This window comes from Chelmon rostratus, chromosome 21, assembly GCF_017976325.1.
Source record: "Chelmon rostratus isolate fCheRos1 chromosome 21, fCheRos1.pri, whole genome shotgun sequence".
NCBI classification, from domain to species: domain Eukaryota; kingdom Metazoa; phylum Chordata; class Actinopteri; order Chaetodontiformes; family Chaetodontidae; genus Chelmon; species Chelmon rostratus.
In genome coordinates this window covers 5533069-5544627 of record NC_055678.1, presented here as the reverse complement: position 1 = coordinate 5544627, position 11559 = coordinate 5533069, and the positions used below count along the sequence as shown (strand labels likewise).

At 43.6% G+C, this 11559-nt stretch overlaps 1 protein-coding gene across 1 annotated transcript; it reads right to left on the bottom strand.

The window, feature by feature from the left end:
* Positions 1-3657: 3657 nt before the first annotated feature.
* Positions 3658-9070, bottom strand: tekt3 (tektin 3). The gene is made up of 7 exons (XM_041963375.1): positions 8507-9070; positions 7340-7423; positions 7155-7225; positions 6878-7021; positions 5632-5854; positions 4574-4728; positions 3658-3874 (listed from the first exon to the last, which is right to left on the bottom strand). Exons 1-7 carry the CDS (start codon positions 9068-9070, stop codon positions 3658-3660), a joined length of 1458 nt encoding a protein of 485 aa, XP_041819309.1.
* Between the last annotated feature and the right edge of the window lie 2489 nt (positions 9071-11559).

Below are 11559 nucleotides of genomic sequence, written 5' to 3'. Positions count from 1 at the left end.
GAATATGATATCTCAGGAACGCTTAAGGGAATTTCATTATATGTAGCATAAACGCCCACCTGGACTCAAGGATGCACTCATTAGATTTTGGTCCAGCGTCTCATTGGATAAAAATGATGAAGTGATGACATTTTATATCCAAAGGGTCAAAGGTCAGCTTCACTGTAACATCATAATGTTCTGCAAAAACACTTTTCTGGCTGTTACTCAGCACCATAACTCAGGAACAGAAGGAGAGATTGTGTCCATATTTCACATTTGGTCACATACTGAACTGGTAACTCTAATCTTGGGAGTCCACCATGAAACTGTGCTGAGTGTTTAGATCTTCTGTGCTGCCGATGAAGCTCTCTATCAGTCCTCTGCGCTCCTCTGTAAAAAGTGAAGACAGCATGTTTCTCAGTGGACATGAGTTCTTAACAGGAACTTCTAATAATGTCCTCACTACATATATGACTGACTGACTGGAACTGGACCGTTTGGTGGAGGCATACACCTGCGAGGTGGTCGTTCTGGATGGTCGGGGCGGTGTCTGTTTTGGACATCTGCCCCCTTGTCGCCACAATCATGATAAATCAACAATAATGTAATCAAGTAACTAACAGATTACTGTTTGTTTGCCCAGTTAGAAACCCCAATCTGCTGTAATGGATTAATCAGTGCTAATATGTTGATAAACTGGCATTCTCAAGCGAGAGTAAAACAAATATTTGTGACGACCATCACTTTTCTTCTTCCATGATGCTCGCTCAGCCCAAGTCTGTAATTCCAGCACAGAGTCTAAAACCCTCAGTGACTGACACCAGCCTCACACGGTCAGCAATCAGCTCTTTAGTATGGCATGATGGTATGTAAAAAACACAAAATAACATGGGGCACAGGGCATCTATAACAAGAGGGGGTGTTAAAAATAAACTGCCAATATGTTTGGACTGCTGAGAGAATTCCAGAGTACATTCCCCACATGCGGGGGTGGTAGAGGAGGTCACATAGGAAGGCCTATTTGTGTCCCGTCCAGAAACAGAACCACAACCTCAAACGAAGCATGGGAGACGGAGAAACAGGGGCTCATTCCACTTATCCGGCCTGACTCCTCGTGGGTACCTCCCATTTCTGGGCTGTAAAGGGGGGAAAGCAAAGGGGAGAGCCGGTAGAAAGCCCTCAATTCTTTGCTATCTGTCACTGTGTTTCATTACAAGGCGATGAGAACAGGGAGTCTTTTGATGTAAGCGAGACAACAGGAGGCCTTTCTTTGCATTGCTGGGGCTCAGGAATGCTGCGACTGAGGGCCCACACACACACACACACATTGAACACACACTACATGCAGGAAACCATGGCAGGGAGACCTCCTGCAGTTGACTCGCTCCTGAGGGTTTTAGTCAAACACAATGCTGTTTGCACAGCAGACAGAGCTCGTCAGCTCACTGTGACTGTGACCTACAGTACGCCTGTAAAACATTACACCTAAATCAAAGTGCAAGTTGCACACACATGCAGGGAGTGGTTTATCTCTATGGACACGCCCTCCCTCCTGTTAGGAATCTGTATTGTAAATCTGCTCTCTTTACACTAGAGATGTTGACATGCTTTTACTCTAACGCTGAAGCCACTGAAAGGATTAAGGTGGAACCAGGTTTCGTAATAGATCTGAAGCAAAGCTTAGGGTCCCGGATGCCTCCCTTGTCTCTGATTACTATGCCAGTGCAGATAATATCTGTCTCCAACTTCCATTCACTTTGTCTGCTGACACTCCGTCAAATTGAGACATGCATATGTAAATTATATTATATCCGCTGGTGCTGTAAGATATGAAACATAATTTAACTGCAAGAATTAACACTAAGAACTTGCTGCGTGATGTGATCTCTCCTTCTCCTTCGGTGGGAAGATGGCGATCAATATAAGGATTGGAGTCGTGATGACTACTGTACAGGCGTCGTTAAACTCAAACAGCAGTGGCGATTGCAGCAAAGTTTGCATTCCTCAGTAAAGACAAAGGTTGCGCCGGCAGTGCAGAAGTTGAAGGGCTGGGTTAAGGAGTGTGATAGTGTTTATGAGTTTTCAGCGTTGGTTCTGGCTCTGAATGGCGTTGACTGAATAAACAAAATGACATGAAACTGATGGTCTGCACATCTTTAGATGTGTGGGATCAAGGTGGGGTTAACCCTTTAGATGCCAGCCTGTCTGTAGTGGAGCTGGAAGGCATCAGGGAACAGAGGGTGACGGGTCCTAAGTCCTAAGATGGGTGTGGGGTTTTATACATAACTTATAAATGTTTGCCCAGTTCCTCCTGCGGGTGAGGCGAAGACACAAAAGTCCTTCGCAATCCATATTTTCTAATTATGGGTGTTTGCCAGGAAGCTGGAGTCAAACCTTCTCTTACATGCCGCCGCTGCCTGAAGGTGGCATTCAGGTCAGTTAGAGCTGACAGATCTGAGTGAGCCTTCAGAGACGTGCTGTCTTCATCTCGAGACTGTGCTGGACGAGCTAATCCAGGCTATTTGTTTGGTGATTACTGTCACATGTGCTACAGAGACCACTGCTTGTGCTCCGCTGGGCTGTGGCCTGTCGCAGAGGAACAGAAGTGTAAAGAAAAGCCACAGAGCCCAGGTTTGGATGGATAGTCACACCGCACCATATTACAGCTGTACATGGTCTTCAAAGCAATGTGTACGTTATAAATCAAGGGTTTCAAGCTCAGAAGTAGAGTGAAAATGTGTGTTTTGTGTCATTTCCGTGAATTATTGTTTTTCAGATTAAAAGCAATGCTCCCCTTTGGCTGCTGGGGTATCTTTACTTGTCCGACATGAGGAAATTTACAGTGGGTGTGCGGGTTGTAATACAGGGATTAGTTTTAATGATTGACAACGCTTTTAATGCACAACTTTCAAGATAAACACATGAGTTTTTAGCATTTTTCAAGGCAAAATTACAGCATTAAGAGATGCTGAGTAGTTCAATGCCTGATTAATCCAAGACGTCCTCATACATACACAGCTGAAGAGGTCGAATGCTAAAAGCCACACACAGTATGTCACCTTTATAAAGTACCAGCAACAGACATACAGGACCTTCATTGTCACGTGGTTAACGTTGTAAAACAGTCGCAGTTTGCTTAAGTTTAGGCAACAAAACTACTTGGTTAGGTTTTGGAAAATGATGCACTAAAAATAAGTATGTTACTGATATGTGCCTGACGGAACGTACATTTTGTAAGTTGACTTTTGATTTCACACAGGCCGCTGGGTCATAGTCCTGTGTTTGTTGTTTATAAGATGTCACCTGACTTCCTCCTTTGCTCGCGTCATAACTACTCCAGCCACTAGAGGCCGCCGCCTAGCAGACATAAATATTGGTCGCAATAATCCGCTTGCACGGATGACCTCAACAGCCAGTTTTCTGGTGAGGACGAGCTGGATTGATCACTGTGGCAGCTGATACGTCAACCACATCACAACATTTTAATTTATTTTCTTTTTGTACATTACAGATGCAGTACTCAAAATGAACATAATCCATCATTTAAAATAAGATTTTTACATCAGTGCTTGTAAAGTTCACTTTGCTTACATTCAAATCAGCCACACCATCCTCTAAATCACTCCAAAACCATCAAAACAGTCATAGTTAACTATTGGTCCTCCAAGTCTTCTTTTAGGTGTAGCCCACCAGACGGGGCATGCTGGGAAAGCATTTGCGTATGCTCATGCACTTTTCCTGTTCCAGGAAGAGTGAGTTGGCCTTGACGGACAGGTCGTGCTCCAGGGTCACTTTGGTCTTGACCAGAGTCTGCAGGGTGTTCTCAGCCTCCATCAGCCTCTCCTGAAGCTTGTGGATGGTGTCCTCGATCTCCCTCACCTCACTCACAAGTCTTAACAGGGAAAGGTGAAGAGAAGCAGCTCACAGTTAAACTGTTAGTACAGAAGTGAAGGGAAGCTTTTCAGCCCCAGATGACACTGCAGGTTGTAAAATCGTTTCTCGATCTAATATTTTTATAGTTTAAGCCATCATGGGGACAGAAATAAAAGGGTATCTTAACACAAATGACAAACTTATGTCTGTTATGTTGCAATTTTTGACATTCAAATAAAAGAGTAAAATACAGAATAACATTGTCAATAGTAAAACTGAACTCTTTCATCTTTTCAGATTTGAAAATCAATGTAATGAGCTGTGTAATGTCAAATTAGCTTAGCTATGAGGATCCAAGTGTTAGAATAAGTACATTATTATCATCACCTATTGTCATTGACAGTCCATTGATCCGAGTGTTTTTAATTTGTGAACTTTTTTTGTTGAACAAGCTATTTAGTTTATTGTATTTGGGAAAAACTAAAGATTTCAGGTCTTGTCTCTCATAGCCATCGCTATAATTGTATGGCTAATTATGCTAACTAGCCAAATGGTAACACCGATACTGTACCCACAGTTTAACCACACAAAACAAATCTGTTTTAAATTCATTTAAATAATATTTGCCATTGCTGATATATATGCAGCAATACTGTCGTGGAATTATTCGTTTTTCTTATTAGACTGGTGAAGCAATACTCGTAGCAGAGCTCAGTACCTGTGGTGTGGGTTGTCCCTGCAGAGCTCTATATTGGGCCTGCGAGTCCTCTCTTCCAGCCTGGTTTGGGCCACTTTCAGCGGGCACTCTTTGTCCCTGAGGGCCTTCTTCAGAGACTCAATCAGCATCTCTGTCTGGAAGATCTCCTGCAGAGTCTGGGCGAGGACACGAGACGGATTGACGGCGTGATTGTTAAATCGTGGTAGTGACATCTGAGCGTTTCATTCATAAAATAACAGGTCAGCACAGTGGAGGGTGGGAATAAGGACAAAAGAGGATCAAGTGACAGTGGAGGGGGGGGGGGGGTAAAGAGATGAAGTAAAAAGCTGTGCATTGCAAGCTGAACACAGTGCCGTGCTCTGTTAAACCCATTTGATCTAATTTAATTCCAATGATCCACTGTCTTGTAACTGACAGTGACTGAGCTTTATTAAGGACTGTGTGCCTCACATTACAGCTGCCGTCAGTGTCCAACGGCTGATGTGGATTCAGATGTGTAACCTCCAGCAATTAACCTGAGAACAATGGGATCCAGTGTAGAATATGGCATAAGCAATAAAAAAGGCATTTATTGCCATTCCTCTCTTTTGACTGGAATGCCTCATAGTAAACATGCAGTTCCCTCCAGGCCATGTAGAAGACAAAAAAAGATTCATCTTATCTTATATTCTGTATTCTTTACATAATCTTAGCAGATGTTGCAGAGCATATGTGCTATTTACATTGCATGCAAAAAATGAAAAAGAATGTTGCAAACACATGATCTCTTCCTAATGGGCTAATTCAATTACCGACTGATAGAAGAAAGTGAATATATTTTTCCTTGGCGTGGAATCATGTGATTGCCTCTTTTGATCCACGGTTTTACAACCCAGGCTTTTTTACTTTTAATTTTTACATCGTGAAACACAATTGGATCAAGGCCTCTGATAAATAAATAAAAAAATTAGAAATGTATAATCAAAAACAGATTCTGATTCGTCGCATCTCTGAGATCGTGTTCATATCAAGGCTGAACTGTCTTTTATGAAATGAGACCCTGTATTAAAGGCAATGACCTTAGCCAGATGTGTCTGCAGGCTGTTCTTAGCATCGGCAGTTTCTGATATGCGGTTTGTGAAGGCTACGTTGACGGCGTTGAACTGGGTCCACATCTCGTTGGAGGTGGCGTTCAGCAGGATTTCGATCTCGTCCCTGAGCTTGTGGGAGGCGGCACGCTCGCTCTGGGAGAGCAGGATGTTGTCGTCGGTGAACTTGGACCACGAGTCTGGAAGAGAGAGTCTGACAGAGGGAAGTGAACGACATGCGTTTTAGGCAGAATCTGTGTTTGGTTATACTTACGGAGAAGACTATGCTTTCTAGCCATGATGGCGGTACGGCTCTAGAAGAGACAGTATTGGCTGCTGTGAAATTGGCTTCAGACACTCATGTCACTCGTGCCTCAGCTGTACTTTGTTTGTCTTGTTTGGGGCTTATTAGCTAATGTTAGCATGCTAACACACAAACCATCATGGTCAACATTACAGCTGCTTAAAGGACCAGTGTGTAAGATTCAGGGGGCTCTTTTGGCAGAAATGGAATATAATATTCTTTATTATGTTGTCATAAGTGTATAATCACTTGAAAATAAGAATATTTGCATTTTCGCTACCTTAAAGTGAGCTCCACCATGTTGCACTGCCATGTTTCTACAGTAGCCCAGAATGGACAAACTAAACACTGGATCTGCTGAGTGCCTTTCGTGTTTTCATGTTTTTTGCAACTTTCGTAGCCAACTTAGTTTCTATACATTTGAATAGGGAAGAATGGAGGGACGGGTATTGAGGATTCACCTCCCTGTTAGATTCTACTAAATCCTGCACAGCGGTCCTTTAGCATCAGCGTGCTAGCATTGTGATTATTAGCCTGTCAGCCTGCTGATGTTTGCTGATAGCTCAAAGCACCACTGCACCTAATGGCATGTTTCTCTTGCATGGCGCAGCTCGGCTCATCTTTTTTGGATTTCGTACCAAGAGTGAGTCGAGTCGTGTAGAGCCGAGTCGTACTGTGCAGCGCAAAACGTGGCAGAAGTACAGTTTCACGCTGACACTAGCATGGCTGCAGACTTGTTACGGTATCTTTAAACCTACTTTTAGAACAAAATAGAGAGCCAATTTGACTTTGAAAGACTTTTCTGTGATAGACAAGTTAACTAAAGATCCCAGTCCAGTATTCTAACCTGGTTTAAACAAACATGAGAAATTGTTAGCAGCTGGTTTGATGTGATGAAACAGAACAGTTAATATTTGATGACATGAAACTCACGAGGGGTCCAGTCTGTCAATCCCTCTGTAGTAGCTGATACCATCTGATGTGTTCCTCAGGTGGTGACACCTGTCATCTATCCTCTGAGCTTTCACTTTATCACTTATGTCTCTTTCCAGTTCATGCTGGGCAGCTCGGTTCGACCTGAGGACCCCACAAAGCAATACAGAAACAAAACATTGTATAAACTGCATGTCAGCCTCCACAGTGTTGGAAATAATCATGAACTAGAGTCCTGCATTAAGCAATATTTTATCAATTGACTTTCCAGACTCACGCCAGCTGAGCGACGGCTCTGTCCAGATGTCGCCTCATCCTTTCCTGGCATGACTTTATGATTTCCACTTCCTTGTCACAGTGCAGGTGAATTAAAAAAAAAAATTAAAACGTGCTTATTTGTTTTTCCATGTTGGCATCAGAAGTCACACACATGTGCATATACTCACACCGCTTTAACGTTACCTTTATGAGGTCTTTCTCGACATCGTCATGTACCAGATCGATGGACATCCGCTTCTCTCTGTGGTACAAACACTCTTGAGACACCTATTGACAAAGTGATCACGACTAAAACAAGTTTAGATGGTTGTATAAAGGGTTTGATTAACAATGAAATGACTGAATATCCAGCATTTCTTTCGCTGTGACAGGTGAGAAACTCACTTAAGCAGGTATGCAGTGTATGCAGTATTTGTTCCTACGTGAAAACACACCGATCAGCCACAACAGTAAAACCACTGACAGATCAGGTGAATAACACTGATCATGTCCTTACAATGCAAAGTTCTGGTGGAAAACCTTGAGTCCTGGCATTCATAAGGATGTTGCTTTGACACCCGCCTAAGCATTGTAACACACCCCCTCATGGCAACAGCACTCCCAGACAGCAACGGCCTCCCTTAACAGGACAATGCACCCTGTCACATCACACTACAACTGCTCAGGAACAGCTCGAGGAACAAGACAAAGAGCTCTAGGCATTGACTTGACATCCAACCTCCCCAGATCCCAATCCGATCGAGCATCCGTCGGATACACCGGAACAATCCTCATCCACGGAGGACCCCACAACCCACAGGACCCAAAGGGTCTGCTGCCAACATCCTGGTGCCAGACACCCCAGGACAAGGCAGGTGGCTTTAATGTTGTGGCTGATCGGTGTATAGTGCAATGCGTCAGCTGCATTCTTCAGCTTCAGTTACCTGGAGTCTCTCAGAAAACCTGTTGCCACATGATCTTAGCCTAACAAGCTGTCTGTGTCATCAGATCTCCAACTCGATCAAGGTGACTCACTCTGGCTGACACAAACAACCAGAGCACTGAGGTGACCTAATTAATGGACAGATACTGTTGCTACAACCAAAGCGGGAACCCGAGTCAAAACTGTTTCACCACAGATACAGTGATGCACCCTGAGACACGATATGCATGAAAGATAACACGAGTGCACTGAGGCCTGAGCTGGATGCGAAGATTTCAAGGCAAATGCAATTTGTCCTTGTAGAAATAAATATTCTCAGCAAAATGTTCCAATAACACAACTTGAAATTCAGATATTCCCCTACCAGAGGGGAAAAAATTCAAGGTAAGACACACACACTCATTTAAGCATATTCCTTCCAGCCTCACCTGAAGGGGCCCCTCAGTCTCTGCCAAGGCTCTCTCCAGCCTCCTCTTGACCTCGCTGAGGGCTGCTATCTCTGTCACCATGTTGTCAATCTCATGGCTCAGCTCAGACCTCCAGAAGACAATGTCGTTGAGCCGCTCGCCAATGTTCTTGCTGGTATTTTCCTGGGATCGTCTGGTCAGCTGCTCCTTATCCTGCATCAGCCTCATGGTGTCTCTTCTCAGTCTCTCTGCGCTTTTGCGGGCAGACTCGGACTCCCTGTAGTTGCTTTGGTTGGACTTGTACCAGTCGTCGGGAGTGTAGCGGGTGGTCAGCGCAGTCCTGTTGGAGGGGTAGAACGTGGTCTTGGCTCGAACCAGGTCTAAATTCTCTCTCTGTAAGGAGGGGGTTGGGGCGCTGCCGCTCTTGTAATAGCTGTTGGTCCTCCACAGGTTGGCACTGGGATTCATGGCCAAGGCAGGCTGGGTGTTGCGATAGCTGGATGCCATGGTGGAGATGGCAGGGAGGAAGTGGCTGGTTTTTGGCCGAGCGTACGTGGCCGTCAGAGTGGATCCAATCAGCTCCATGTTTGCCTCCTTTCAGGCTGCCCCTGGTTGTCTGAGTCCAGTGCATGAAATAAGTATTTACATATCAGCTTCAGTTTTAAGGCTTATAAATTTCCTTCACATAAGTGCAGATATGTTATGAAGCTTCTGCTAAACCGAGACATTTGGATCAGGCATTAAATACAGTACAGAAACGGCATATTCATCGATTCATTAAGTATACCTAAAGAAATTATAAACAAATGTGGCTAAATGGAATCGATATTCATAAGAACCAAAAACAAAATGACCAAAAGAAACATCTTACCAAGCCGAACGGAGCTTTTCTTTGGATAGTCCCGATGCAGACAGGCTACCTCTCAGCTGCGCTTACCTGGAAATGAGCTCAAGAACCCACTAAAGGTAAACTGGCATGCATAATAGATAGACAAGTGTGCAAGTCATTCATTGAGCCAGCCAATAGTGCTGCACAGTCCCGGGCTGCAGGAGCTGGCCTGTCCAAGATTTCTGTTGACACAGAAGCAGTTGCCACAGGTTACCGAAACACCCCGCCTGGGGTTTTTCAGATTAATGTTGAGCAGATGCTTTTACTTTGTTCAGGAACAGACGGGAAGAAAATGTCACTAGAGTGCAGATAAGGATTTTAAGTTTTTAACGTTTCTTTTCTCGTTCGTTCTTTTAATTCTCCCTGTTGTTGGATGTATGTTTCATGCCTCCCTGCAAATTCTTCCTAGTTTTCCTGCAGTCTTCTCTATTGAAGCACATATAAAATCCTCCCCCATAGATGCTGTGAATTTGTTTATATGAACATGGATGCTGCCCTGCATATTGATCTTGTCCTCTGCTTTAGTTGGCAATAACTGTCTCAAATCTTGATATTTCTTGTAGAAAGGTGAGCAATCTGAGCAGTTGAAGCAGAGGAGTTCAGTTGGTGTCCAGGCAGCATCAGATAGCTCACCCTCACCCTGAGAAGCTGACTGTCTGTATGGATTACAGTCCCCTGTTTAATGATTCATGCCGCAGGAAGAGTCCACACAAACCCCTGTAGCTTAGAATAATAATCTGCGTTGTGTTACCTACCACTGGAAATGAGGATCATTTACACTAATCTGTTATGAAGAGGCTGGGCCAGACAGATGATAGCCTGGTTTCCACTTCAGAGACAAGCTGTAGCCAGGAGTTACTCAGCTGCTCTGTGAAATATACACATTTTAGTGCAAATTTGTTGGTGCTTGCATTCATTATATAGTGTTGCCATCAATATTTTGGAGCTAACCTTGGAGTTTTCTCATTTTGACATGTTAGCAAAGCTTTCCATTCAGCTAATCGCTCCCTCCTTGGCTGTTTTTTATACCATGGAAGTGTAGTGGGACCTGCTCTCTATGCCGCTTACATTACATCTAAAGTACCAGTTAGCTCTGCATGATGTAGATCCTTTAAACATAAGAAGTTGTGTTAAACACAGACCCAGCAGGAATATTTAGTTAAAAGTTTCTGCATTCCCCGTTATTTCACTGAGAGACCTAGTTTGCATTTTTTTTTATCACCACATATGGGGTATTTGGGATGTGTTGACAGATAGTTGAAATGTTTGCATTATGGATGGAAAATCACAATTTTTATGTTGAGTTTCTGAAGCATTTAGATTTCATAATGTAAACCTACTGTACATTTAATGTCTTTATGACACAAATTCATTCCTGATGCTCTAAAAAAAAGCCCAAATGGTATTAGTGGTAAAAGAAAGCTAAATAGCTCTAATAATATATTGTCTGATACTCCTTTTACCACAAATGGTTAAGACAAATTGGAAATTATCTTTTAAATGTGACTTTTGAATATTATCCGTACATATTACACTAGCAAGAGTAAGTATATAAATTAAACTAAAATACAACAGAAAGCTTAAGAAAAATAAGAAATTCAAACATTTTTGTAGTGCAAGTTCTATTTCCTAGCAAAAGTTCGGGAATACCAGTTTATCTGTAGTAAGCAAAGACTCGATTGATCTGATCTGCCTCCAGCCTCGGGCTCTAAATGTAAACACACAGTGTCTCTTCTATCCACTTGTAGCTGCCTTCCATGTAATCTCAAGCCCACTCACGCCGGCTATGTGACTGCCTTGCAGGTTTATGTTGCTTGCCCTGAAGCCTCCTCTGTGTCCACCGTTTAAAAGGGCAGGGCTTTGGTGGCGACTTCAAGGGGGCCGCTCTGCGCACTATTTTGCGCCTCGTGGTCAGGCTACTATTGTCATAAACATGGAGGTTTGGATTTAGAATGGAATGACATGTCATTGCTCCGCCCCCCGCGGCCTCAGCATCACTTAACATGGCTAGGCTGAAGAAGGCCACCCCGCATGCCTCTGCCGCCCTGATCTCAGCCGCTATAAATACGCCCCCGAAAAGCATGAAAAGCCACCCCTCGTATGAAATTTATCTCCCGGATAGAGCTGGAGAAGTGCCTCCTAGTAAATCTCAACCGGCTGCAGAACGTGAGGGAAATGTTAGAGG